Genomic DNA, 27,122 nt, shown 5'->3' on the forward strand with positions numbered 1-27,122 from the left:
TCGTTGCTAGCGGGAAATACGCTGCTGCAAAGATCCTGCGGTGGGGGGGACTGTTATTGATGTTTTTCTGTTGCTGTGTGTCTGCCTGAACTTTTCACTTTTCTTCAACCATGAAGGCTGAAATGGAAAGAATTATTTCCTTATCAAATGGCGACAGTTCTGGAGAGCTTCAAAAATACTTGTCCTCCCTCTCTGAAAGCAAGGTAACTCGCATTGACGTGGTAACGCATAACGAGTTGCACCCTTCGTTCTAATGCTCACCTGGTTAGTCGGAAATGTAAACGACTCACTTCTTTGTTTTGAAGCTCACTACGTTAATTACCAGTAGTGCACTCAAGGGGAAAACGATTGGCACAATTATTAAAGCCGTCTTCAAAGGTAAGAGCTTTGTTTTTGTTTGCGAATTCTTGTTCAATATGTAATTACTCTTTACCACGTTCTTGCCATAAACCTGTTTCTGGAACCTAGCGTGACCTAATTTACATATTTTCACATCTTGCCATTTAAACGAGAATCGCTCTCGGATAAACAATATGTTGACTCCTTTGTATTTTAGGCTCGCCACCTGGATCTAGTGAAGGTTCAAAACGCAGACTGTTGCTTTACCAACACTGCATACCTCTCTGTGAGTCTGGTGACCTCCAAAGTGAAGTGGCAGCTGATATTATTGGACTGCTCATGTTAGAGGTACAAAAGCACAATGCACCTATTGATCACTACCCTGTCCCCCTCCCCACAGGCAGGGGCCTTACAGTATTTGAAATGTGGAAGATGCTCTGTTGAAGGACAGCAAGAAGTGATGGTTTTAATTTCTTAGCAGTTATTCATTCATTCATTCATTTTCCGATCCGCTTATCTTCACAAGGATCGCGGGGGGTGCTGGAGCCTATCCCAGCTGTCTTTGGACAGTAGGCGGGGGACACCCCAAACTGGTTTCCAACCAATCGCAGGGCACACAGAGAGGAACAACCATCCGTGCTCACACTCACACCAAGGGACAATTTCGAGTGTTCAATCAGCAAAAACCCACGCAGGCCCGGGGAGAACATGTAAACTCCACACAGGGAGGCCGGAGCTGGGATTGAACCCTCTGCACTGTGAGGTCGACGCGCTAACCACTGGACACCGGGCCGCTTCTTAGCAATTAATTGGGGAAAAAAAAACAGCAGCGAACAGGATGATTGAAAGCATTACCGACTGTGTAAACTCTTTTTTTCTGTCAATAGTTTTTTTCTTCTTTTGCAGCAGACACTCACTGTTGTACATGTTTTTTCTATTTCTTATTTTGTTTGTATTGTGTAAATGCAGACACACACTTTGGTTGGACCCTCGCTTGCAAAACTAGCAGATCTATTCATTGAAGAAATCAAGGCAGGAAAAATAAGCAATGGCAAATCTTTGGAGCTATTTCCGACTGTACTTATGGCTATAACAGCTTGTGAAACATTGTCATACAGCAAAGGTTAGTACAAATAGTGGATGAAAATTGTAATAAACTGTACACAAACTTTTTCCCACTCAAAAATATGTTTTTTGTCATATCTTTTTTGACCTACAGGTGAGCTCAGTGGTGAGCAATACAAGAAACAGCTGATCAACAGCCTTTGCGCTAGCAGGTGATCTAATGCAATAGCTCATGCTCCCAGCCATGAAAAAAAATCAATAAATAATTATCATTTTGTTATTCTGACCAACCCTGTGCAATGTGACACAACAATGGCCATTTGATTCAATCACCTAAAACTAGTAAAGACTGAATAGTCATTTACAAATAAGGTATAAACTCACTACATGTTTGCATTTATCCTGCAGATGGGACTCACAATGTGTTATCCAACTGACCACGATGTTCAGGTAACTTATTTGGTGTTTTCGTCTGAGCGATATTTGGTAACATTTTCAAAGCCGTGCTCTGACACTTTCGAGTTCGTCTGCTTCACTTTAGGGATGTGCCCCTGTCACTGGATGAGTTGCGGTTTGTGGTGGAGAAAGTGCTGCGCATGTTCAGCAAGCTCGACCTGCAGGAAATTCCGCCACTTGTTTATCAGTTGCTCTTGTTATCTGCAAAGGTAGAAGTGTGAGAGACAGGCACGTATTGCAAACAAGTCCTCCATGCAGTCTAAATGGCCGCGCTACACCTTTTTAGGGTTGCAAGAAACAGGTCCTCGATGGAATCGTTCATTATTTTAAGCAGCAAGACCTTCACCAGCAAGAGGAGCAGAAACATGGAGAGTGGGTGATTTTAACATTGCAAGTTGTAGTGTCCACGTTAAACAATTATTGTCTGTCCTCACACTTCCTCTCTTCCCTCTGTCAGGAACTTGGATTTAGAAGTTCAGTCCATTCCGCAGGACCAGCTAAGACATGTGGAGGGCACTGTTATCCTCCACACTGTTTTTGCTGTGAGGCTCAACCATGAACTTGGGAGAGAATTCCTGAAAAGCATCAAAGTACGAAATGTCACATCTGTCATTTCAGAAAATGGTGACACAATCTAATTCATGCATTTTATGGATGCCATAAATCATTCCCTTCCAACAGGCTTCATATGGGGACCTTTGCCCTTTCAGCGTTGCCCTATTGCTCTCTGTTGCACAGATCCAGCGCTACGAGGAACAGGTCGGGAATCGCCGAGATGCTCCTCCCTTTAGCTTCATCTGTCTCCTGGCTGCTTATTCATGACTGGCCCCCACTCTTCTTTGTATTCGATAGGTGTTTGAACTTTTCAAGCGGGCAATTCTCAAGAGCTTGAAAGATGTGCAGCTGCTGCAGGGCTCCAAGTTCCTGCAGGACCTCCTCCCTCGTGGTCACTGTAACATCACTGAGATCATTTTGGACACGGTGAAAAGCAGGTGTGAGCATTTACATGTCATGACTTCATTATATTTGTACATGCAACAATCAATATTTCTCTCTACGGAACGGCTTGCTGTTCAGAAAATGTTTATAGAGCTGAATTATATCATAATCTGTTCCTGGGTCTTCCTTTTTATAAACTGTACAGGCAATGTCATCATTCATGTCTTTGATGGTGGGCTAGAAATCTGGTGATGAATGGGCAAAGAAAGCATTCCAGTCTTTTTGTTAACTTAGGCACATTGTACAAGCGGCCCAGAAATAGATATGTTTGTAATATTGAACAACCTCCCACGTGTTTGTGTGAATTTTTAGACTGTTTCCAAATTGTATGACGTTTGAACTTAAATGCCACTGAATGTCCTAGTGGTTTGTGGCACTCGTTGTGTTTTTTCTGGCCATACTGTGGCCACTCAGAGCTTGATCATGTGTTTTTGTGTATTCTAACTTGGTCGTGAGCAATCACACTTCTGCTATGTTCACATGGAGTATAAAAATAGTTTCTTGTGGAAAAAAATGCCTGGATCCTTTTGTGCAGTGTCTTTGCATGGGATCATGTGACCCAGGGCCTAGTGCAGCTGGGTTTCTTTCTAATGGATACATTTGGACCGAAACCCAGACCATTTGGAAAGACAACAGAAGGTTCTGCTGCTGTGGCCCGAACTCCTTCTCAGCTGGCATGTAAGCTTGGAGGTCAGGTGCTCCTCCAGGGCTTCAAGGTAACATTGAGTTGTTTTGTCAGACACTATCTGCACTTGTTGACTCTACTGTCTTACTGCAATGTGTTTTTGTTCTGTAAGATGCATGAGGCAATAAGAGGCGAGATACTGGAGCAAGTTCTGAATCGACTGGTCACAAAGACTGCCTCACCTGTCAATCATTTTATAGGTAATACAATGTCCAATCACTTTCCACATCATTATGTAGGCTTACACACAGTCCGATCCAATACGGTACCAAAATGTAATCAAAAGTCAACATCACTATCTTTTGTAAAAGCAGTTTTTAAAAAAAAATAAATAAATACAGCTCTTGTGTTGGATCTCAGTAAATTGTGTAAGTGCTCATAACATTGTGGCTGGTAAGTGTACATTATACATGAAAAGGGCTCATGTAACGCCTGTCACGGCTCGCCTGTTCTCTGGGTTGAGCCCTGAGCAACAACTGTGATGTCATCTTCGGTCAACAGCAAGCGGCAAAACGGCTGCCCCCTGAGATGGATTAAAAACTGTTTTGATTTTGCTGCTTAATTCCTTACTCTCAAACGCAATATTAATCAGAATACCATGTTTAGAGGAATGGGGGCAGATTCATATTAAAATAGTGAGAATAAGAGAATGTTTGACTTGACTTCCCTTTTAAATGAAAATGTGCTGTAGTGCCAAGAAATATATTTTGATGATAACTCGAGTTTCTGTGTCCTCAGACCTCTTCTCAGACATTGTAACCTCCGCTCCAATGATGTTGCTGGAATCATCCTCCAAGGTTACAGAGACATTTGACCACCTGTCATACCTTCCCCTGCCCACTGTGCAGGGATTGCTAAAAGCTGTTCAGGTACTGAAAACACAGAGCAGGCGCTCACATACACACATCATGAGAAACATGTGGAAATTGTTTTCACTGTTTGACTTCCAGCCTCTGCTGAAAGTCAGCATGTCTATGAAAGATGCGTTGATTCTGGTTCTCCGCAAGGCCATGTTTTCAAGGTATACGGATTGCTCCACATTCCCCAATGTGTTTTCTTGCCAATTTAAGCCGAGGTCAGCATATTTGTGTATTGTGGAATTTATGCCATATCGTGGTGGCTACATATCTGAATGAGCATCTTGATATCCTCATTTAAAGATCTATTCTGATTCTTTGTCAGCCAACTGGATGGACGAAAGTCAGCTGTAACCGGCTTCTTGTTGTTGCTGAAGAACTTCAAAGTGCTGGGCAGCCTGGCCTCCAGCCAGTGCAGCCAGACAATCTCCTCCAGCCAGGTAGGTAGTTACTTAATAGAGTATGGAACACAGCAGGTGCTTCATTCAGGTTCATACTAGTGCCTGAAATTGTTGGAAGCGCTTGAATTATGGTGCTTCGTTTTCAAGGACTGGGAAGATGGCCGAATTCTGCAGTAACACACATATTATTAGGAGAAAAAGAAAAATGCATGTCTACTTTAAAGTATGTGAAGATTGGATTGTATCCTTATAAAAGGGAGGCAGAATACAGTCAAGTCCTACATTTGGTGTATGACTTGTGACAGATGTTCAACTGTCTTCCTGTAAACCCAACCAGATCCAAGTGGATGTTCATTCTCGTTATAACGCTGCTGCCAATGAGGCCTTCTGTCTGGAAATCTTGAGCAGCCTGCGTCGTTGCCTTGGCCAGCAGGCTGATGTGCGTCTCATGCTCTATGAGGTTTGTGCTGCTTTTCTAAGCCTCGTGTTCAATTCATGTTATTTTCTAGACATTTTGCTGGGGCGATGCAGAGATCCAGATTTGATAATCTGAGCGTGGTGATATTGCATTGTCGGGATGTAACGATTCACTCAAGGCTGGATTCGATTTTCCATTTTCCGTTCTAATTTCAGTTTGATCCGACAAAATTATTGTCTTGGCAGTGTTTTGTTAGTGCCAGAACTAAATGCAAAAATAATTAGATGGTTATATCCCTATTGCATTGACATAACTGCCAATCAAATTACCCGCGACTCATTCTAGCGAGGGTGGCCTGCTGAGCGAGTGGTTAGCACGTTGACCTCACAGTGCAGAGGCCGTGGGTTCGATCCCGGCTCTGGCCTTCCTGTGTGGAGTGTGCATGTTTTCCCCGTGCCTGCGTGGGTTTTCTCCTGGTACTCCGGTTTCCTCCCACATTTCAAAAACATGCATGGCACGCTGATTGAACGCTCTAAATCAGGGATGTCGAACTAATTTTTGTCGCGGGCCACTTTTGAGTTACGTCTTCCCTCGGAGGGCCGTTATGACGGTGAAGCCACAAAAATGTTTAATCGCATTATCGCATTATTACTTGTAAGGGTCACAAAAGTATTGCATAATCTGAACGTAATTTATTACACCTGATAATTTGACATTTTCAGTATATTTTTTTTTTTCATGCAAGTTGATACACACGATTTTCTTTCAGGGGGGCACATAAAATGGTGTGGTGGGCCGGACCTGGCCTTGAGTTTGACACCTGTGCTCTAAATTGTCCCGTGGAGTGAGTGTGAGCACGGATGGTTGTTTGTCTATGTGTGCCCTGCAATTGGCTGGCAACCAGTTTAGGGTGTCCCCCACCTACTGCCTGAAGACAGCTGGGATAGGCACCAGCACTCCCCCGCGACCTTTGATAAAGCGGATCAGAAAATGGATGGATGGATGGATAGTTCTAGTGACCCTTAATGGGACAAGCTGAAAGTCACAACAACATATTACATTGCATTCTAGTTTAAGAAGATTCATGTGATCGACCTTTTTTATGTGTCATGTTGATGGATATGTTATTCAGGGCTTCTATGATGTTCTTCGTCGGAACTCCCAACTTGCAAGCTCCATCATGCAGACACTTTTCTCACAGGTATGAATGTCTCCTACTATTGGTCCACAATGACCTTATTGTCATGTTACATGCATTGTAGATTTAAAAAAAAAAAAAACATTTGTGGTTTGTTTCCTAGTTGCGGAGGTACTACGAACCCGAACAAGATCTCTTGCCCCCATTGAAACTGCAGCCCTGCATCACAGCTAGTGGAGAACAGATCCACCTTCAGGAGCCTCTAGTACTGTTGATTTTTACTGACACTGATTTGCTGTTTTTGATTTGCTTTAGGTCATAACTCAACACTGACCTATGTTCTTCTGGATAATGGACAAGCGGTCAAAGTCTTGTTGAAATCTTACTCCGGAGTGGACCATGTAATTTCTGACATGTATCTGCTATGTGTTGTAAATACTTTTCTATCTCAGGCCCACCTGGTATCCTCCACTGTACACTGCCTTTTGTGGCTTACAAATATGCGACGATCAGCCAAAATCAGCGCTTACGACGATGATGATAACGAAGACGAGGATGAGGGATATCAATCCGAGCTGCAAGTTATTCTCGAGAGCATCACAAAACGCATGATCAAAAGTGAAATGGAGGACTTTGAACTGGTACGCACACTGCACACGGACTGACAAATTCCAATAAATCAAATGTGTCGTTTCAGATTTTCATCTACAAATGAAAACTTTGATCAGAAACCAAAGTGACGTTGATCTGAAACCAGAGTTGGTTGTCTGTACTTGACACAAGCCCATTCTTCCCAGTTATTGGAAACGGTCATTGTGTTTCTTCAGGACAAGTCAGCAGAATTCTCCACTGTATCCAGTGTTGGTGTGAAGAATAATATCTACGCTGTGCTCGTGATAGGACTCTACGAGGTCCTCTTGGAGTACAACTTTGTCAAAGGCAATTACAGGTACAAACTATTTGTCACTTCCTGTATTGTGTGTGATGGGGAATTTCATATTTAGAAACTTTGCATGACACTTTTAGTAAAAGTGCCTTTGAGGAGTTAGTGGAGCTGTTCAACCGCTACTACAAGCTGTGTGAGATCCTGAGGGAGAAATCCGGAAAAGGTCGGCAGGCCTCAAACAAAATTCCTCGGAGTTTACTCTCAATGGGCTTCATATCAACTCTTGTCACTGCGCTCTTTCAGTAAGTATGCTCAGTATGTATTCTTGTGAATGTTTTCCTCACTCATGGTCAAGAGCGGGGGTCACCAACCTTTTTGAAAGTGAGAGCTAATTCTTTGGTCCTGATTAAAAAATAACTACAGCGAGGAAGTTGAAACATAGTGTCCTGTGCAAGGTGATCAAGATACGATATTGTGGTTTCTAGAGACAGCTATCAGAGCAGAGAGGAGGCGCTCACCGTGTTGCGCTCCAGTGGAGAATTTGTACGTTATGCGCTCTGCGTGGCTGTACAGAAGATCCAGCAGCTGGAAGATACTGGAGTTACAGACGGCCCAGACGGCCAAAGTTCAGACTCGACTTTCCGCTTCCTGTGTGAAATGACAAGGTAGGAATTGTTTAGCTGCAGGGTTATAATAGCTTTGGATTTGGCATCATTGTTTGGGTTTATTTGATTTTGACAGTTCCGCGGTAGTTTGAAATAGTTTGTTCGTTTTTATTTTTTGTTCTCAAAAATGCTTCATAATAGTTTATTTGATTTGATTTAGTATAAGATTAGGGTTTTTTTTTTTTCAATTTTAGTTTATGTATTATTATTTTAGCTATTTTGTAAATTTTCGTTAAACATATAATCTTGATTTAGCGAACATGTGTTTTGACATTTGTGCACCCACCTGTGACGTAACTGGCATTTTGCAGTGTGCTGATGTGGCGGTATACCAACGTCCCCAGTGCAACGGAGGATGCTGGGAAGAAAGAAAAGCGGTCCAGCCTGTCACAATTGAGCCTGGAGGGTCTTCTTGGGGTATTCAATGCATGCCAGCAGCGCTATCCTGACAAGATGACCAAGCTTCTCTCATCCTTTGGTTCGACTTGCCGAAATAAAACCCACTCACGTTGAATAAACTGTCAACGGTAATTCCATTGTGTATCTTCTAGATAACTCGGACGACATTGCTGAGCCAGAAGATTGTGAACAGATGAAGTACTGTTACATCCGTCAATTTCAGGTCCTTGTTTGTACTCTGCATGCTTGCCTTAGTTTTCTTGGAGCACTTGAGCTTCTTCCCACCATTCCAAAAACAGTTAATTGAAGACTCAAATTGTCTGTAGCTGTGAATGTGAGCCTGAATGTTTGGCTTTATGTACCCTGCGATTGGTTGGCAACAAGGTCCAGGGTGTGGCCCACCCCCCACCCCTCACACCTACTGCCCGAAGACGCAGTATAGAGGGCTCCCTCCTTTTAGCAATTACCCACAATGCACTACCGGCGGCCATATTGGAGGGCTGTTATAAACAAGCCATACACGTGTATGGCTTGTTTATAACTTAGATGATGAACTGCTAGATGTATTGTTCAGTCATTACCGCTCATTATGCGTTGTACTTGTTCTTTGTCAACAGAGAGCGCTGTTTGCCCAGTTGAGTCGAGGAGAGGAGGAATTTAACAGCAAAGAAGCTCAACTATTGGTCAAAATTTTGAGCGTGCTCTCACTCCAGCTAAATCCCTCCTCTCAGCAAGTACGTATGCAATCATGAAATGATCGTATCACAAATACATACTAGTTCTGCTGACATCCGCATCCAATAAACAGTTTGCTGAGATGATCACATGGACGGTGAAAATCTGCAAGGAGACCAGCTTTGGTCAGTGAATGCCAGCGAGCATCATTGGTTGGTTTGGATTGGTTGACTAAAACATGTCCTTCCTTGTGTTTAGAGGACTCTGCTTTGTCCAAAGGGCTGCTCTCACTTCTCTTCAGCCTGCATGTTCTTTTTAAGAGCCCTGCCAGCTTGTTGCTGGAACTCTGTCAGGACATCCATAGCCACCTCGGAGATATTGATCAGGTACGTTATCAAATTATGTGAGATGCTGTTATCGAGCTGAAATGCTGGACAGAATTGGTTCCAAAGTGTGGCTGACGTAGCGGCAATGAGAACATTGCCACATCATCACTATTTACGAGATTCTCCAGTTTATCCGTGACTCCAAATGAGTACAAGAGGGATAGAAAACGGATGGATACACAGCATCACTACCAGCTTTGTTTTATCTTGCTGTTTTTCTTACCAGGATGTGGAGGTAGAAAAGCAGTCGCACTTTGCTATTGTCAACATGAAAACAGCAATGACAGCAGCAGTAAGTGTTTTCCTTTTTTTTTTTTCCCTCCCCGCCCCCAAGTTCTGAAGTCACTTTTATCACAATAGTCACATTATGTTTGTAATCTCTAACTCCAGCTGCAGGTCATGTCTCAAGCGGACAAGGTGCTAGATGAAGTGGACTGGCTAATCGGCACAAAGAAAAGCCAGATGGCCGCTGACAAATCATGCCCTGGTAGGGAAACTTTTACACTGATGCTCACTGGCGTGAAGTTTCGGGCTTAAGGGTGGATGTGTTCTTCTGTGTGCCAACAATGATTGGCGCTCTGTTATGTTTCTGACAAGTAGAAGAGGCCACACAGTCTGCAGGCCAGCAGGACCCTGCAGAGAAAGCAGTGACACTGCAGCTTGGAACACTCCTGACCGCACTCAACGAGTTGGTCCAGACCGCGTTGCAGCTCGGAACTTGCACCATCACATTGGTCAAAGTTCTGAGTCGCACTTACGCCATCCTCACCACGCTCGTTAAATATGTGTGTATCTGTTCTACTTATTGTTAGGGTTGCAAATTTCCTGGGAATTTGCCAAAGTTAGAAACTTTCCATGGGAATTCATGGGAATACAGCAGGAAGCTGCTAAATTGAAGGCTCGCTCCAAGTAGAGAGCTAAACAAATACAATTCATGCAAATATGGTGGTACCTTGACTTAGTTATGAGCTGGCGTTTAGTTGATTTTATTTTTCTGAATAATCTTTTCTTTTTTGAGGGCATTTGTGTTGTGAGTAAAAACCAGGAACAGGCAAGCTTCAGATACGGCGCCGTTAATGTGAAAAAATAAATAAATAAATAAATAAATGCTGCAAATAAGGAACTGTAATGCTCCCTCATGTGGACAAGGACAGCTATCTTCTTTGTATTGTCTGCTTATTACCAAATGTTTCAGCCTGAATATGATACGTTTCTATTTCTTTCCCTGCAATTCTCAGTTAATTCCCATTTAAAAAAACAAGGTTTCAATTTGGATACTTCCACAATTCCCCATCTTAATTTGAAATGTACTTTTTTTTATGTAGTTTAGTCCTAGATGTACCATACCCAATTTGATATAAATGTATTCTTTTCACATTTTTAGTACATTCAAGTTTGTGCCAGTCAGAGTGGTAAATTGCCTTTCCGCTTTGAGAAGCTGGTGAGTCTTGGCAACAATCTTGGGAGATTTGCACTAAAGATGATGTGATGCTAAAATTTAATTCATTTTATTTTTTGCCACAATGCAGGTCAAACTCTCTGGCTCCCATCTGACTCCACAATGCTATTTCTTCATCACATATGTTCAGGTGCAAACGGGTTCAAGTTTTCAAAACCAGTCCATGCATAGTCTGGACACCAGCCGTGATTTTAAATGACATACCGTAAATGTTCCCATTATTCCGCTGCAGGGGGGAGAGCCCAGTGTTGGAGGTGCAGACAAGAAGAAAAAGAAGAACGAGGTGAACACTGCTGCCACTGTAAGGACCTTCCTTATATTTATTTGCTTTTAGGAATGGGCTAAATCATTCACTTACGCTAGTCAAGTGAGCTCAACCTTATCCAAGTTGACTTGAGTGCACCCACAACTCCGAATCATATTATGAATTTGTCTTTCAGTGTCCTATTAAGGACAATAATGATGCCCCACTGCCCTTAGGAATGCAGTTGTGCCTGACATTTGGCCTGAGTGGATAATAGTTACTCAACTTCCCACAGCTGATCGATGTCAGCCTGGTCCTCTCCAGACTGCAAAGTAATTGAGACAGAATCAACAATACAATTTTCTATTCTGCTTATCTCCAGGGGCCCACCCAACCCCCCCAGTTGAAAAATTAGTTATTTAAAATAAAGGCCCTTCCCGACTAGTCATTAGCATGATGTGTCATTGGCAAAATATGCATCAGCACCTCACCTCCCACCCCCCGATCGGCGTGGTGTTCTTCATGACGAGTCCAAGAATTTGGTACGGTGCGCCTGCCCATCCCATCAAGATATCATGGTGCATTTGATCATATTTTAATTTTAAAAAAGGGAGTATAAACTGTACAATGTACATTTCAAAAGAAAGATTTAAGTGAATACACCCGTCTTGCTTTCTGGGCAGGCAAAACTTCTGCGTCAGACAAAGGCCATTCCCGACTTGATCTTCAGCATTGAACAGTATGAGAAATACGTCATCACACTCTCAAAGAAGTCAAAGGTACATGTGAATTTCTGTTGTTTGAAATGTCTGGGGAAAAAAAGTGTAAACTATTCATTTCAATGGCATCTGCTTCATCCAGGTCAATCTGATGCAATACATGAAACTGAGCACCTCGAGAGATTTCCGTATCAATGCTGCTTCTCTAGACGCGGCCCTGCAGGAGCAGGACAACACTGTGGAGGTAAGCGTCATCTGCACTCGAGGAGGATCAATCTGTCCAGGCCTGATTTCAGCATTTGCATTTGTTTCTGTTCCTTAGGTTGAGTCACAAGCTGTGGAAAAGACTCAAGAACCCAAACTGAAGAAAAAACGGAAACATTGAGCTGCTCACGTTGGTTACACGCATCTCCTGCTTGCATGTTGTTGAGCTTCCAGGCATTTCTCCATTTTGGGTTCACATGTTACGAGTGTCCTTGGCCTGGTCCATAAGATTTTGTCTTCCTTTACTGAGGGAGCCTTTGGTGATGTCCATTATTTGGTAGATGTCCAAGGCTTCACCTGAAAGCACATCTTGTGTGTTTATCTGTTTTCACCTTTTGTTTAATTTAATTATGAAGAAACACTATATTTAGCATGTCTTGAATTTCTGAACGCATTTGTATAGGTTCTATGGCTGACATTAAAACTGTACCATACTGCATCATGGGTGTTACGTGATCAATTTGTACTTCTGTAACTTCTATTAAGTTCATGATTGATATAACTGTGAGCTTTGTTAATGACTTATTCATTCTAATGAGATCCAAGACGAGTGCTGTATCAAAAAGTCAACCTTCACAAAGATAAGTCATTCATTTTCATTGCCAGTCGGTGAATTATTATTCATTTTATAATTATGTTTATATTTTCATTCTCTCAATATGTATGTACAGTGTATGACCTCACCCAGCAACATGACCGCACTCTGCTAGAATGGCCGACAGTTTGCAGCACTCGATGCTGAAAATCATTGTCAGTAGGTGTATTTGGTTTTAGGCTCACCAGGAGGAAGGCCGTATTTTCGTTCCACACCCATGGGGTTGGAGGGGGTGACGCAGTCCATTGTGACCTCTTTCCTCAGACACGTGTCGATGTCAACCGCACTGAAGAAAGCGACGGACTGTGGAAGGTCCCGCATGCCTAATGCATGTGCAAACATACTCCTGCGGGAGACAGAAGCAGCACATAGAACACTGAAGTCCATGTCCAATTAGGTCTAGCCCATCTGTGAACAGACCTGGCAAGAAGGTTGGTGATCTGCAATGCGAGCGCTGCTCGGTGTCGGTCTTCGGTGCGGACGAGGTAGCGCACCTCATCGTGGATGCTGATGCAGAAGCGGCCGTCAATGTCGTGCTCCTCGAAGAGCCACCTCATCGCCACGAGCATCAGATGAAGGTAATCCACTGCCGAGCTCTGGACCACCCAGTTCACCCTGCTGGTGATGAACTGACACAAGGAAAACCTGGCATAAATGTGACATCTCTCATGTTAACTTCCCTCACCACTTCACTTGGGCCACATGATGGGGCCTTTTTAAAAACAATGAGCTTTAGAATGTGTAGTTGTACCTAATGTTGCAAAATACAAACCATATTCACATTGTTAAACCAATAAAGTACCTCTTAACATTAACTCAGTGAAGACAGTTTACCCAGAATTCACCAGATAAAGAAATTTTAATATTACGTAAGAAAAAAACCCGAAATGATCTTTAATGTAGAAAACGGGTACAGTATCAATTGTCATTCATAAAATTATTTTCCGATGGATTTAACAGTGTTGGGAAGTAACCAAGTACAAATACTTGATTGTACTTGTGGAGATTTTTCAGGCATCTGTTGAGTATTTTATTTTTTGGACAACTTAATTGTTACTCCCGAGTTTCAAAACATATCTGTAATTTCTACTGCTTATTTTGCCAAATAGGAGTTATTTTTTTTCCACCATAGCAGATGACACAATGTTAAACACAAATCAAAACAAATAATAACAACAACAACAACAAAAGGCTAATGCAACTGATTCTGAGATAAGATATTCCCCATTTGTCGCCATATTAATAAGAATAAGAAAACCTTTATTCGTCTCACAATGGAGAAATTCCCAATTTACAGCAGCGAAGTTATGAAAGGAAGAAAGTAGAAGAACAAAACGTATAGGAGCTGCTGTGAAGGCAGCCACTCTCGCAGCGCCATCTCAAGATAAGATAAGAGAACCCTTTGATTTTGTCGGCTACAAGAATGATTTGAGGTGAACCGTGAATGCCTCGTATGACCCTAAATCCACCAGCACCTGGGATTCAACATGTTTTTCAGGTATCATAACCTAATTTAGCATGTTGCTGTAAAAAAAAAAAAACAAAAAAAAAACAAACAAAATCCAAAACAGATTTCTTTTTCTTCTTTAGGCCATGTTATCAGAATGTGTATTGTATACAATCCATTGGTAAAAAACAAAATACTAATGTTAAATCAGAACTTCTACTTGTATCAGTCTTAATTAGCTGACGACTACTACTTCTAAATACAGCAAGTACAGAGTGTGAGTAGCGAGACGATTTGATGACTCTGTATGAATTTCACTTTTTGAAATGAACTACAATTAAGTCAAGCTTGTCTACGATATTCTAATTGAGACACACCTCTAGATCAATAGCACAATCTTGAAAAACTGTGATTAAATAATGAAATAAAATGGTTCAATGAAGCCTTCCTATTTTTCCTCTTAAAAAAAAAAAAAAAAAAGATTTCTCACTGTCCTCAAGTATAAGCTTGTTTGGTGTTGGTGAGTTCCTTCGCTCACCTCATCCTTGACTGCTTTGGGCTCCAGAGCTCTGCTAATCCTGCAGCCCAGTACAGGTGTCGCCGGCTGGGCTGAATGCGCAATGCTCTCCAGTTTGTTGAACATGTCCGACTCTGTCCCCCCAAACCATATTCGTTTGCCAACTAAATCCCATTTTTTCCGACGGGAACTGAATGAATCAAGTAAGAAGATGGAAGACAGGAAAGAACAATCGGTGAGGACTGAGATGAACAAAATGGTGGTTGCAGGTGTTTAATTTCTCACCTCTGTGAGGCCAGTCGACTGATCTTCCGCAACTCCTGGAGGGATACGCTTCCATCTTCCTCCCTTTCCACCTCAATTCCCAGCTCAGTGACCAGCCACTCACCTTCGTCTGATAGTTCATATCTGCCCCACAGAACAAAAAAAAAAAAAAAAAAAAAACCAAACACAAAAAACGGTTGAGTCACATCATGCAGTTACAAAGTTTTCAAGTTACAAGCTGTCGCTGTATTTGTCTGCTGTGAGTTGCAAGAACAATTTTGACCTTTCGGTGACCAGCAGACAGTCTGCTATTAGCTTGGGTCAGTCACCACAATATCCAACCACCATCAGTTCACAACTGGCAGTGAGTGTCTTGCGTTTTGTGCTCCCATTTTTTTTTTTTTTTTTGGCGCAGGTATTTTTACCAAGCAAGGGTACGAAGAAAGTCAGTGCTGAGAAGAACAACTGGATGATGCCCATCTAAGTTTAAAAACATGAGCGAGGGGTGTGTGTACTGGGTGGTCAACTTGGAGAAGCAGGACAAGCATAGTTCTTACATACAACGGTTGAAAGAGTTTATGTGGTCTAAAATGCCAACCAAGGTCAATAAAACAATTTCCAAGATGTGGACCTCTGTCTATGAGAAGATGGAGAAAAGAAACTCATTGCTTCACTGTCGAATTGAGCCGCACCCAATGTATCGGGATGTGTACCGGTTGAATCGTCTTTTTTTCTTTTTTTTTGAGAGGGGGGGGGGCGCACAGCCCCAGTTATTATGTTTTATACAGTAAAACACTGTACAATGCTAATTGAAAACATCACAAAAAAAATGGGGTGGAGTAAATGCATTAACCTTAATTTCAACAAGCAAAGTTGATTTTAGCGATGCGTGCTTTGTGTTATGAGCGTGGATGTGGATCGCCTTGAAACTCAAGGTCACACTTTACAATGAATGAGAGTACCTGCGTAACCCCTTTGTTAAAGCATACATCTGCCTGGCCTTACTGGCAGCGTCTGTCTGGCTAAGGCGATGATTGAACTGCATCAGCAGCCTTTCTGCAAAGGGCTGTCCTGCGCCGTAGATGCGGCCATAGTTGAACACCTTGGCGTGCTCCCTGCTGATCCCCACGGCGTCGGCTGTACGGCTGTGCAGGTCAGTGGCCTGGCTCTTCTTCCCTTGAAGGGTCATCCAGCCAAACGCCGTACAACCTGAACCGCACAGAAAGATATTTTGCCTGACCGGCTTACAGGTGTTCCATAACATGTTTTTTGTTGTTCCAGGTTGATAGACTGTAGTTTTACTCATTAATCACAAAAAATGAATTCAGCGTTCACGGCTCCTGAATATTAAGTTGAATTTACTTTTAAAGTAGTTTTTGGAAAGTCAATGGATTTGAGCACTGGAAGCTTACAATAGACAATACTCAATATAAATCAGTTATACACGGTTTTAAGGCAACAGGTTTGCGCGCGCACACACACACACACACACACACACACACACACACACACACACACAATATTCATATATTATTTTTTGGGGGGGTGCCTTAATAAATTAAATTAGCATTTAAAAACTGCCTTTTGTATTTCCTTGGGTTGTCTCTGAGTGATATTAAAAATGGTTTGATGATTTGAAACCTTTCTGTGATATGAAAAAAAAAAAAACAACAAAAACCTGAGATCAGGAGGGGGGCAAATACCTTTTCACAGCACTATATGTAAGCAGTATAGAAAAATGAACATATGGATGCCAAATCTCACCATGCATGCCAGCAAAGTGGGCCTCTCCGAGCACAGCTGCAATCCACAACTCTTGAGAGTCCACGTCGGCCCCAACCAGGTGGTAACCTGGTGGTGCCTGCACCATCGCTTTCAGCTCACTTCCCACTCTGTCCCGCTAAGGATACAAAACATACTGGCTGTGTTCGGAATCCTCATTCCTGACTCCCAAATCACTTCATAAGGATTTTTATATTGTACAGTGGACGATATTGTTCACTCATGAGTCAAACCCAAAACATTTTTTTGAACACTTCTCAGGCATGCCTTCAAATGATTACGACGTATTGAATCAAGGTCAACATGATATCGTTAAAAGATGAGCATAATTTTATAAAATATAGACAAAAAAAGCACCAATCCATGTTGTGGTACAGTATGTTGCTCTACTTATGCTAAAGATATATTTTCCTGACACCACTCATGAATTGGTTTCAGGCTGAAAATTCAGTTCTACCCCAGAATCCCCCCCACCCACACCCACACCCACACCCACACCCACACCCACACACACACACACAAATCTGTATCAGCGCAACGCAACAATACATTGCTTATTTAGTGACCATGGTGTGTTCACTACTTTTGAAAGTGTAGTGTGGGATGCAATGAGGGCACTACATTTTGTAGTCAGGGATAACCGACATTCATTCCCCCATTTGAACAGCATTCCAAAATTGCATATTCAATACATGAGTATTGATAGCGGATAGGGAGTGATTCCAAACATACCTTTTAGCTTATACATGACAGTACATCATCATGAGATTTCGTGTGAGTGGCTTACACGTGCATTACTGGCAGTCAGCCATGTTGGCTCCACAGCCCTTCTCGTGACAGTTCCAGCCGTGACCACCTGAGGTAATATAGCACCATACTGGCCCTCTTCATCAAACTCCTTGTGCCTTCGGAAAACACACACATCGTTGTATGAAATACTGAGTTTTCCTTCATCTTTGTGGTCAACAGAGATAATATGCAGAGGTGGCAGACTAACCTGCTCACAAAACGAGGAAGCTCTCCTTTCCGTAGCCATATCACCATCTGGGAGCTATGATAAGACCATCAACTCGGTTTTCAATTATGTTTTTCCAAGTCAAATTCAAGCACTTTCAAGAGTAGTTTTCACAGGTTTTTTTTGTAGCGCTGAAGCTCAGCGTTTTAGTACCGGGTACTTGTCGCACAACTCGTAAAGGAGTAGAATGGCATAATTCATGATCCATGAATCGGCCAATGTATTTCCAAGGACTGTAATGGGAATTCGACATCTAACAGTGCTAAAATGTATATTATAACTACTGTAACTGTTTGTACCATTATGAATGTTGACCATGTTATTTGCAGACATGCAAAGTTGCTTGCTCATGCGCCAGACTTCATTGTGTTCTCTGAAGTAGCAGCTGTCCAAAGTGCTGATTGTGCTGCATGAGCTGCACTTCAGCGCCTCCCAAGAAGAGAATAAAAAAGGAGCGCCTGACTGCTCGGGAGAGAAGACTCCATGATAGATTTGTGAATGGTGCTTCTCCATATTTTTTGTAGCGGACATAAATTTCATCTTTTTTTTTTGATAAAGACTTTCATTGTCTTGGTTTCCCTGGACAAGACAGGGCGTCCTCCCTTGTGCCTTTCTGTGACTCTTCAATTCTGTCTGTATCTCTGTGGCAACCTGCTGGTGACACTCTGTTACACCCTAAGATCAGTATCCATTTCCCTCTAAGAACATCCTGCCTGAAGCTTTCTAATGGCGAGGAACTGTTGCTCAATAGTCAGGTGCCATCTTGGCCTCATGATATCAAAACGTGACCAGCATGGTGAAGAGGGCTAAATACCAATTTGGATTGTACCACAACATGTGGTGAACGATTCACCTGTCGTGAATTTTACCGTCCTCGTTTGCACAGGAAGTTTTGCAAAAAGGAAGATCAAGTTAAGATCACCAGTAGAGGTTGGGGCGCATTTTAGGTTCATCATGAAATTTTATACAAAAGTTATATAATGCTCACGTTGTGTCATTAGTACTTATTAATACAGTATTGTAAAACGTGTAGTCTAAAGTAAAACCAAATTGTGTATTTGTCTGTTAGCAGGCAGGCTACTTCCTGGCTCACGAATGTTGAATACATGGGCGGTACCATTACAATTCTGGGAATGGACCTTGCTGTTGAACTTTAATCCCTATACGTAGACCTTCATTCAGATCTTTGCCAAAATGTAACGGATTATTACGTGGCCCACGCGGCACCGTTTGATTTATTTAATAATTCATTATGTGTAATTCTGCTAACCGTATTTGTCTTACCATCTACGGTTTAGTCATATGACGGTTTAACTACTGTCTTCGCTTTTAAATCAAATACTGAGTGTATGGAGAAAAAAATGTGGTAATATAATGTTAAATACTAGATACCTTATGCGTTTATGAGCGTTCCTCCAGAAGGACATCATTTTGTTAATCTCTAAGGCACGTGTGGCATTGGTTTCACCTCTTCCCGCTCTGAGAGTACCATCCTCCATCTTAGGTAGGAAGTCTTTTGAAAAAGGACTGCCAACGTTATTTTGATTCCCGTCCTGAAACAGACAAAGACTCTTGAGTGTAATGCCAGTCGCTTACTGATGAAGCACTGACACCTTACCTTATGTGGTAATTTGAAAAACCAACACCCAGGAATGTCTACATCGCTGTAGGGGCCGATTCCTTGGTGATAATGGCAATGACTCTCCTCTGGGACAGGGTGGGATTTGCGGGTAGGTTGCGGCTTCTTTACAAATTGGAAGAAAAACAAACGGACGAAAAGCATTGATGTCGAGAGCTGGTATGTAAAAAGAGTAACTTTCCTGTTGACATGAGAATAAAGGTAATAAAGAACAATTTGGATACCCCATGTGTTACTGCTTTGACTCCATGTTCCTCTGTTAGTCTCTCCAGTGTTCCAAACTCCTCCACCTGGTGGGGGAAAAAAAACCTCAGTGCATCTTCTTTTCTACAACTTTTTTTGTAGCATCTGGTTGATGGAAAATGTATTTTTAAAAATGGAATTGATTATAGAAGCAGCACGGTGAACTACGTCGGTCCTGCATCCAAATCATGGCTCACAGTGGTCAATTTGCTTGTGTGGGTGTTCACCGGGTACTTTGGCTTCCTCCCACAATCCAAATACATATACATGCATGTTAGGCTAACTGAAGACTCTAAATTGCCTATAGGTGTAAACGCGAGCGTGACTTTGTCTGTTAGTGCCCCTTGAATGGCTGGTGACCAGTCCAAGAAGTACCCCAGCTCAAGAGTCAGCTGGGATAAATTCCAGCTCACCCTCGACTAATGAGAATGACAGAAAATCGATGGATGAATGGATGGATGGATGGATGGATGGATGGATGGATAGTTAATTCAAGAGCTTGCAGCATAAGTGTACTTGCTTGCCCACTACTGTGGAGTCGTATCATATTTGGCATAGGTACCTTTGCCCAAACAGCGCTGTCTGACCACATAAGGTCCTCTGATGGTGCGCAGTCCACATACTCAGGCGCCCCCTTGCAGTTCTCATCACAATACTCTCTGTAAACGCGCTCAATCTCTCTGTAGAAGACAAAAAGCTCAAATACATCCTATGCAGGCTGGATTTCATTCTTAGAAAAGTGGTTCTCAAACTTTTAGGGTGCAGAGGAGAATGTTTTCCAAGTATCCATGACGTGTTTAACAGTTTCAACCAAAGTATTCATGGCGTATTTTACAGTAAGGAACCAAATCCAATTGAATTAAATTAAAAGTATCCATCATCACTAGCTGACGTGCCCTGCTTTCACAAACAACTTGGCGCAAACGGATAGGAGCAATTTTACAAATGCTCTCGGTGCACCTTAGCAATTTGTTCACTACATTTTGGGACTTTTCAGACCACTCAAGTGACCATTAAAAAAAAAAAAAAAACACTTGCAACTTTAAACCCCGATAAGAAAGATACAACATGAGCAGAATCATTTTCACATTGTTTTCCAGATGACAAAAAGTTGGACTCAACATCGCCAAAGCCATGGTTACCATTTACACATTGCAAAAGTAGTATTTTATCCATGACATTGACATTTTTCTTTTGTCCCAATGTACTTCCAAACCACATATTTGGCTGAGGTCTTTTTGCCATATTTGTGCAACTCAAGGAGAAAGTAGTGTGAGAGAGCGAAAAATGCTATGCAGAGAAGTCACATTTATGTGCTATGTTACAGTATCAGATATCAGCGCTCTTAACTGGCCTAAATTGAAGTAGGACACAGTAATTGGCTTGGCTTGTTTATTTTATTGGTAGGCTGGTCCCCATATGTAATAATAATAATAATAATAATACATTTAATTTTGAAAGCGCTTTCCATTGTACTCAAAGACACTTTACAAGAGTTTAAAACACGGGATATTATCTAGACTTTAAAGCCAAGCATACATGATTTAAAACACATTTAGAAGAAGAAAATCAAAGCAGAAATGGGTATGAGATTAAAAGGTGTTAAAAGCTATGCACTTATGAAAACAGTACCACCGAATTTTATGCAAATATACTGCCTCAGTTTGAGAACTACAGTGAAACTCCTCTACAACGAAATCATGTTTGCAACAGGGGGTTTTTCACTGTAGCAAATTTGATCTCAGATGTAAGCACACACACACCCACACACACAAACGTATGTGTACACACAGCTAACTGGAGCGCTTCTCTCTCATTAGCGCTCCAGTTAGCGTAAGGTTTTTAGCCTTCGAGAGCTAACTATGGCCATCGAGGACTACGAAGCGTCCCGTGGGTGTTTTTAGCATGATAAATCTTCTACGGACCTAGCTTCAGTATCTCCACACATAGACAGTGAGGTCCCTCTTGGCCAATCGGAGGCCAAGATGATGCTCGGCAAGCCAATGGCAGAGCAGCTATGAGTATGTTGAGCCCAGGAAACTCGCAGCTGTGACCGAAATAAACATCGTTCACTATGTAAACCAGTGTGGTGGTTGCTGTTGCCTTTTTTCGAACGAAGCAGTAGAGGTCGCTGTTGGATAAGACTTCGTTGTAGTGAATGTCTTCGCGAGGCTGGAGCAGACAAAATGATTTCGTATAACGCAACAGGGGGTTTTTCGTCGTATGGGGGGCAGGAGAATGGGAATTGTGTGAATGCATGAAGATTTTTTCACATAAGGGGGTATTTTCGCCCATGCAGGTTTCGTTCTAGAGGAGTTTCACTGTACTAGAGTGTGGTCCACGACATACTTGTGAGGGCAAAGGACTGGCCCGATGTTTCCCTCCGGGGAGTCCAGGTTATCCCTGCGTCCCGGAACCAAATAGCCCCAGCCATGCTTCTCCGTGTAATGCAGGGGAAATCCATCCCACGTCAGACCCATCAGTTTAGGGGTCACCCTCATCTGAAGACTAATGAGATTCGCTCCTGGCGACCAACTGTCTGCAAGCATCTTTTCACACAACTTGCGATACCACCTGATGATGCAGGACGCATGGAGGAATTGAGAAATAGTGGAAAGTGAAAGTGAAAGTCAAGTTCTGGCGGTTTGAGATCAGACCCAGGATGTCCAGGCAGGTGTTGCTTTCTCTTGGGAAGTCGATTCACCGTTTCCTTCAATTTATCCACAGCTAGCCTGCTGGGACAAGGGCCCGCTACAGTGTCGTCTTCAGCTGGTGGACCTGCGTCTTGTAGCACAAAGTAAATCATAATCAAGACTTTTCGGAATGAAGACCATTATAATGTGATACCATCCATCCAGTCTGCAAGAGGAGTCACGGTTTGGGATTCAACCGCTTTTGGGGACGATTTGTTTTTGTTGGCTGGCAATTTTTTCAGCTTGAATTCCTGCACGTCCCATTCAAGGTCCCAAAGCCAAGGATCACCTCGGAATCTAGGAAACATACAGACAATACATGATATGGACAATGGTATGGTGACAATAAGTCATTATATCAAGGTAGGGGGCTCTCCTTTTTTGCACAGCAAAGACCTGATGCTTTTTTTTAATGAGATTTAAGTATTTGTAACATCAGTGATAATTGATGTTGGATGAGAGGGGCTGGCTGACAGTCTTGGTTCTTGTTGACCCCTACATTTTTCAAAGGGGTTAAGTTTGGGGTTCGTGCATTTAAGCCTTGATGGTTCTGACTTTATGCGTTGCAAAAAAATGCAGAAGCAACGTATCGTCCAAAACATATGTTTAAGTTTAAGGGGGAACTTAGGGGTCAGGGGCCAACCGTAATTAATAAATGAGCTGATTCAGTGGTCGAGTGCATCTAAGACGTATTACAACCTGAAGTCTTTTTTTAATATGATGACTGCACAGACATTTTTAGATCTCTCCAGATATGTTCAATCCAATTCAAGTCTGCTGTCTTGCTGGGCCACTGACGGATATTCAAAGTTGCCCTGAAGCCACTCCTTCATATCTTGGCGTATGTACATTGCTGCAATCATCTTTCCCTCAATCCTGTCTGGTTTTCCAGTTCCTGCTGCTGAAAAAACAACCCCATAGCGTGGTGCTGCTACCATCAGGCATCAATGTAGGAATAATATCGACCAGGTGATGACCAATGCTTGGTTTCCTCCAAACCTGATGTCTGACGTTAACCCCAGACACTAATGTCTTCAGTACACAACAAAAACAAAGCTGGTCAAATATTTTGGGGGGGGGGGGATGTAAAGTATGTCCTAATTACACATGTCCTCCAATGTGCAGATACATCACAAGAAATTCAAATTGACTGCTTCATAGAAAACGTAATTGAAGTAGATCTATTAAAAAAGTAACTTCTCATTTAACATGAAAGATTCATTACACACAAAGTGAAACACTTCCTGATTGTATGTTTGTCATAATAACACCGATTATAGCTTAAGCAATCAAAAAATGTTAGTACTACGTATGAAGTTGTGAAAGGTATTGGTCAAAGATGTATATAATGACTTCATTTTTTTAATTGAGCTACTGAAATAACTATTCTACGTTATCCCAATTTCTTGAGATACACATGAATAACTTTTAGCAAGTACTTTATGTAAAATACCATAAATTGCGTTAATCTTAGGAGAACAAAGAGCCACGTTAAATCATACGCCTGGTGTCGAAAATTCAGCTTCATTGAGGAATAATATGTGTTATCCTGACATAGTGCGGTTAGAGTCTCACCTCTCACCCTCCAGAAGTTGGCATGCATCATCAGCTAGAATCATGAGAGATTTTTTCATCTCTCTCTGGAGCTCTTCATAAATGTCCTGGGAATCCTCCAGGTATCGCCCCCAGTTCTGATTGACAGGAAGGTAGCTCACACCCATCTCCAGCATTCCGGCAAATGTCACTGGATGAGGACATCTTTGGAAGGACAAATTAGCTGTTAAGATCCACTAATAACTACAATTTAAGATAAATATGTCTTCCAACCTCTCCATGAAGAGGGGCAGTTGTTCAACAAAAATTTGATGGGTGGCCTGAACATCTGAGGCGCAGTAGCGCATTAACTCCTGTGGGAGACAGCAAAGAGAAAGTAACCGTACACTGATGCATTGATAGCTTGCTAGATTGATGGATGGATAAACAGTGGACAGAAAGTCGGACAGACCTGGAAGTGCTTCCTGACATCCATCATGGAGCCATTGATAAAGGTCTCCCTGATCTCTTTTTGTAATGGCGGCCCTCCCACATATAGAGCATGGACATCGGCTAAGTTGTTGATGCTGCTAATATTCACCCAGTCCCAAAATCCAATCTATACACACAAACATTCCACTGTGACCCTTTTCATGAGTTTATGCCAAAAACACCAACACCACCCAAAGCCAGTGTTGAATACACAAACCTTGGGACTGTCTCTTTTCTGTCCCACTTTCTTCATGCGCTGGCTGACCTCCTGGAGGCACACCTTCTTGCCCTGCTTATTGGCCATCCATAGTGTGCGCTGGAAGCCAGTAAGGCCCGAGATAGCCATGTGAAGACTCATCGTGTCCAGGAAGCGCACCTTAGACGCCTTGAGAAATGGATATGGATATGAATTTAATGTGCAAAAACACAAGCCTGCTTCTTGCACACCCACCTTCATTAAGTATTGCTCCTTAATGTGAGATCGGTCAAAACTGACATTGTGGCCCACAATGAGGCGTTCCTTCCACTGACCGCCTGGTGGACGGACAGAGTTCATTGGTGTCTCCAGTGGGATGAGGTCAGCGAGGATGAGCTGGTCTGACCAGGAGTAGCGCTCTTCAATCAGACGTTTGCTGCACCAAGAGTACCTTGTAATGGACACATAATAAACTTGTGACATGCACTTGCAAGAACATACAAAACCCACGCACAGTGGTACCCTGTTACAAGTACCCCAACTTACCCCAGTCTTTCAAGTTACGAGCCACTTGATATTTTTTTGTTTGTTTGTTTAGTGCTGTGAGCGAGTTTTAGATACGCTGCAATTTGAGTGAAGTGGGTAAAAAAAAGCCCCGGATGCACTTTTGGCCATTGATTGAACCTGACAGTGAAATAAACAAATGCAAAATGAAAAAGCTCGCAAGGAGCCAACGTCACTCCCTAGTAGAACGACATAAATGGTTACTCCAGTGATGGGACTTTCAGTTTAATTACACATAAGAATTTGGTCACAGAACAAATTACATTTTTAAGACACACTGCCACTATGTTATTTTGATACCATCGTTGTGTCTACTTAATGACAAATAATTTCTAAGCAATGAACAAATCCATCCACTTTGTATAGCCCATGTCTTCATTCAGGTCTTGGGTGAGCTGAAGCATTGTCAACAGGTGACTTTGGGTGAGAGTCAGGGTACAACTTGGACTGGTCATCTGTAATCGTGGAACACAGCCAAGTACATAAATATTTGGACAGTGTCACAATTTTCAGCATTCTAACTCTGTACAACACCACATTGGATTTGAAACGAAGCGATCAGGATTTGCTTCAGTGTCCAAATATTTAAGGACCTGGCTGTATAGACAACCACTCACACTCACATTCCACACTTAGCATCTTCATAGCCTAACTTTTAGGGAATTTAAGGGAGCCAAAGTACATGGAGAAAACACAAAAGCATGGAGAGAATGTGCAAACTTCACACAGGAAGGTCAGAGCTCAGATTCAAGCCCTGAACCACAGACCTGCTAACCACTAGAACACCATGCTCCTAAAAGGATGAAGCCAGTCAAACATAGTCATTCAAGTTCTTACACCGTGGAAAGCCCCCCCCCCCCTTTTTTTTAAATACCCTTACCAGTGTGTTGGAGACAAAGCAACAGCCAATGTTGGACAGTGGCCCTCTGCCATGCACACCTCTACATCAAACACAAGTGCTGTTTCATCCGGGAAGTCAACCCTGTGGCTCTCCCCGTTGGACCCATAACGTGTCCAGCCAACCTGCCATGTCCACTCCTGGGGCAAGGGAGGAAGATCCGCTTGCTGCAGCTCGGCCGCAGCTTCCAGGTAGGGAAGACTTTGCTTCTGAGCCAAAACACGGAAGTGCTCGTCAATATTGTCCCCATACATTTTGGGAAGCTTCAGCTCCACTTCTTGTAACAGTGCTGTCTCTTTCCCCCACAGCTGATGCTTCTGCAAGTGCCTTACACTGCGTTCCACATCTTCTTCTCTGTACTCGGGCACCAGCCCTCGAAAGATCTGCTCATGGAGATTTCTTGACAGCATCTGGATGTTAAGGGGGTTCAGACGGGTCTCTCCAGTGTCCTCTCCCTGAACTGGGTGAGGCTTTGTGGAGCAGAAGGAGCGTGGCCATATCCCTTTTTTGGAGATGAGAGACCTGGGCATGGGACAGCGGATCACTTTGAGCATTTGGACGGCTCACTGCATCCTATGAAAAAAAAAAAAACATTCACAACTTATTTGACTTAATCACATCGGCTTGCAGCAACTGTTGGACAGAAAAACATGCCTTAAATATTCCCCGTGTATTGCCTTAATTTAATTTACATGACAATTTCAAGAACACTGCAAGCACGATGCAGTTAAGACAGTCATTCGTAAATGTCTAAAAAAAATCTACAAGAAAATGTAGGTACGTCCTTCTACCAATTTACCTCGGTCAAATTATGATGGGATGATGAGTTACCAACTTCAACATTCGGCTCTTCTGTTTGCCTCGATTGTGAGCTAACAAGGCAACAGCTGCTTACTTCAAGTCCGGCTATGTTTCATGACAGGACAGCGACTGAGGGCAACATAAACGCACCCAAGTTAGATTCAAAAAACAAATGTGACTAAATATTCCCGCATAAGGCTAGCGCTGCTTCGGTCTGCTCTTCAAGTAGCTCACCATGCTTTTAAAAAGTTTGCGACATCTTGTGGTCTGGATGACCGCGTTTACTTCCGTCCACTCACTTAAACTGGATGACTGTGAAAAAGATTCCACTCACTTGCGTTCCGTGTAAATTACGTATGCTTTGTGTTAATACAATAAAAGGTTTGTG

At 42.5% G+C, this 27,122-nt stretch overlaps 2 protein-coding genes across 4 annotated transcripts; one reads left to right on the forward strand and one right to left on the reverse strand.

Moving 5' to 3' along the window:
- Positions 1-12,497, forward strand: fanci (FA complementation group I). Its single transcript, XM_019894003.1, has 37 exons — positions 1-203; positions 306-378; positions 557-687; positions 1,309-1,462; positions 1,559-1,616; positions 1,813-1,854; positions 1,946-2,069; positions 2,147-2,232; positions 2,318-2,450; positions 2,542-2,619; positions 2,713-2,852; positions 3,395-3,575; positions 3,657-3,744; positions 4,283-4,413; positions 4,495-4,565; positions 4,727-4,841; positions 5,140-5,262; positions 6,353-6,421; positions 6,522-6,623; positions 6,811-6,999; positions 7,186-7,307; positions 7,385-7,546; positions 7,730-7,909; positions 8,221-8,387; positions 8,461-8,531; positions 8,926-9,042; positions 9,117-9,168; positions 9,242-9,369; positions 9,596-9,661; positions 9,760-9,856; positions 9,970-10,154; positions 10,754-10,810; positions 10,899-10,958; positions 11,061-11,129; positions 11,756-11,851; positions 11,934-12,035; positions 12,114-12,497. Exons 1-37 carry the CDS (start codon positions 111-113, stop codon positions 12,174-12,176), a joined length of 3,975 nt encoding a protein of 1,324 aa, XP_019749562.1. The 5' UTR covers positions 1-110; the 3' UTR covers positions 12,177-12,497.
- Positions 11,126-26,959, reverse strand: polg (polymerase (DNA directed), gamma). 3 transcript variants are annotated; one of them, XM_019894005.1, is made up of 23 exons: positions 26,733-26,959; positions 25,916-26,506; positions 24,727-24,922; positions 24,493-24,660; positions 24,256-24,402; positions 24,078-24,157; positions 23,826-24,008; positions 22,405-22,547; positions 22,215-22,335; positions 21,907-22,131; positions 20,120-20,237; positions 19,539-19,604; positions 19,294-19,428; positions 19,068-19,228; positions 17,658-17,711; positions 17,448-17,565; positions 16,643-16,778; positions 15,841-16,087; positions 14,900-15,022; positions 14,636-14,804; positions 13,071-13,279; positions 12,836-12,996; positions 11,126-12,352 (listed from the first exon to the last, which is right to left on the reverse strand). In XM_019894005.1, exons 2-23 carry the CDS (start codon positions 26,485-26,487, stop codon positions 12,249-12,251), a joined length of 3,636 nt encoding a protein of 1,211 aa, XP_019749564.1. In that variant the 5' UTR covers positions 26,488-26,506; positions 26,733-26,959; the 3' UTR covers positions 11,126-12,248. The 3 variants fall into 3 exon arrangements, with proteins under 3 accessions (XP_019749564.1, XP_019749565.1, XP_019749563.1); XM_019894006.1 differs by having other exon boundaries at positions 19,294-19,419; positions 22,215-22,341; positions 26,733-26,958; XM_019894004.1 differs by having other exon boundaries at positions 22,215-22,341; positions 26,733-26,958.
- Positions 26,960-27,122: the final 163 nt, after the last annotated feature.

The sequence above is a fragment of the Hippocampus comes genome, unplaced genomic scaffold (assembly GCF_001891065.2).
Source record: "Hippocampus comes isolate QL1 unplaced genomic scaffold, H_comes_QL1_v1.1 scaffold104, whole genome shotgun sequence".
Taxonomy (NCBI): domain Eukaryota; kingdom Metazoa; phylum Chordata; class Actinopteri; order Syngnathiformes; family Syngnathidae; genus Hippocampus; species Hippocampus comes.

Bases quoted from the DNA above. Each gene is read 5' to 3' on its own strand.
- fanci (XM_019894003.1), top strand. From the start codon at position 111: ATGAAGGCTGAAATGGAAAGAATTATTTCCTTATCAAATGGCGACAGT. The intron at 7,547-7,729 runs GTAAGTATGCTC...TGTGGTTTCTAG, and splicing joins CTTGTCACTGCGCTCTTTCA to AGACAGCTATCAGAGCAGAG. The intron at 7,910-8,220 runs GTAGGAATTGTT...GGCATTTTGCAG, and splicing joins TTCCTGTGTGAAATGACAAG to TGTGCTGATGTGGCGGTATA.
- polg (XM_019894004.1), bottom strand. From the start codon at position 26,487: ATGCTCAAAGTGATCCGCTGTCCCATGCCCAGGTCTCTCATCTCCAAA. The intron at 22,548-23,825 runs GTGAGACTCTAA...TATGTTTCCTAG, and splicing joins CAACTTCTGGAGGGTGAGAG to ATTCCGAGGTGATCCTTGGC. The intron at 17,712-19,067 runs GTATCTAGTATT...GTCTTATCATAG, and splicing joins AACGCTCATAAACGCATAAG to CTCCCAGATGGTGATATGGC.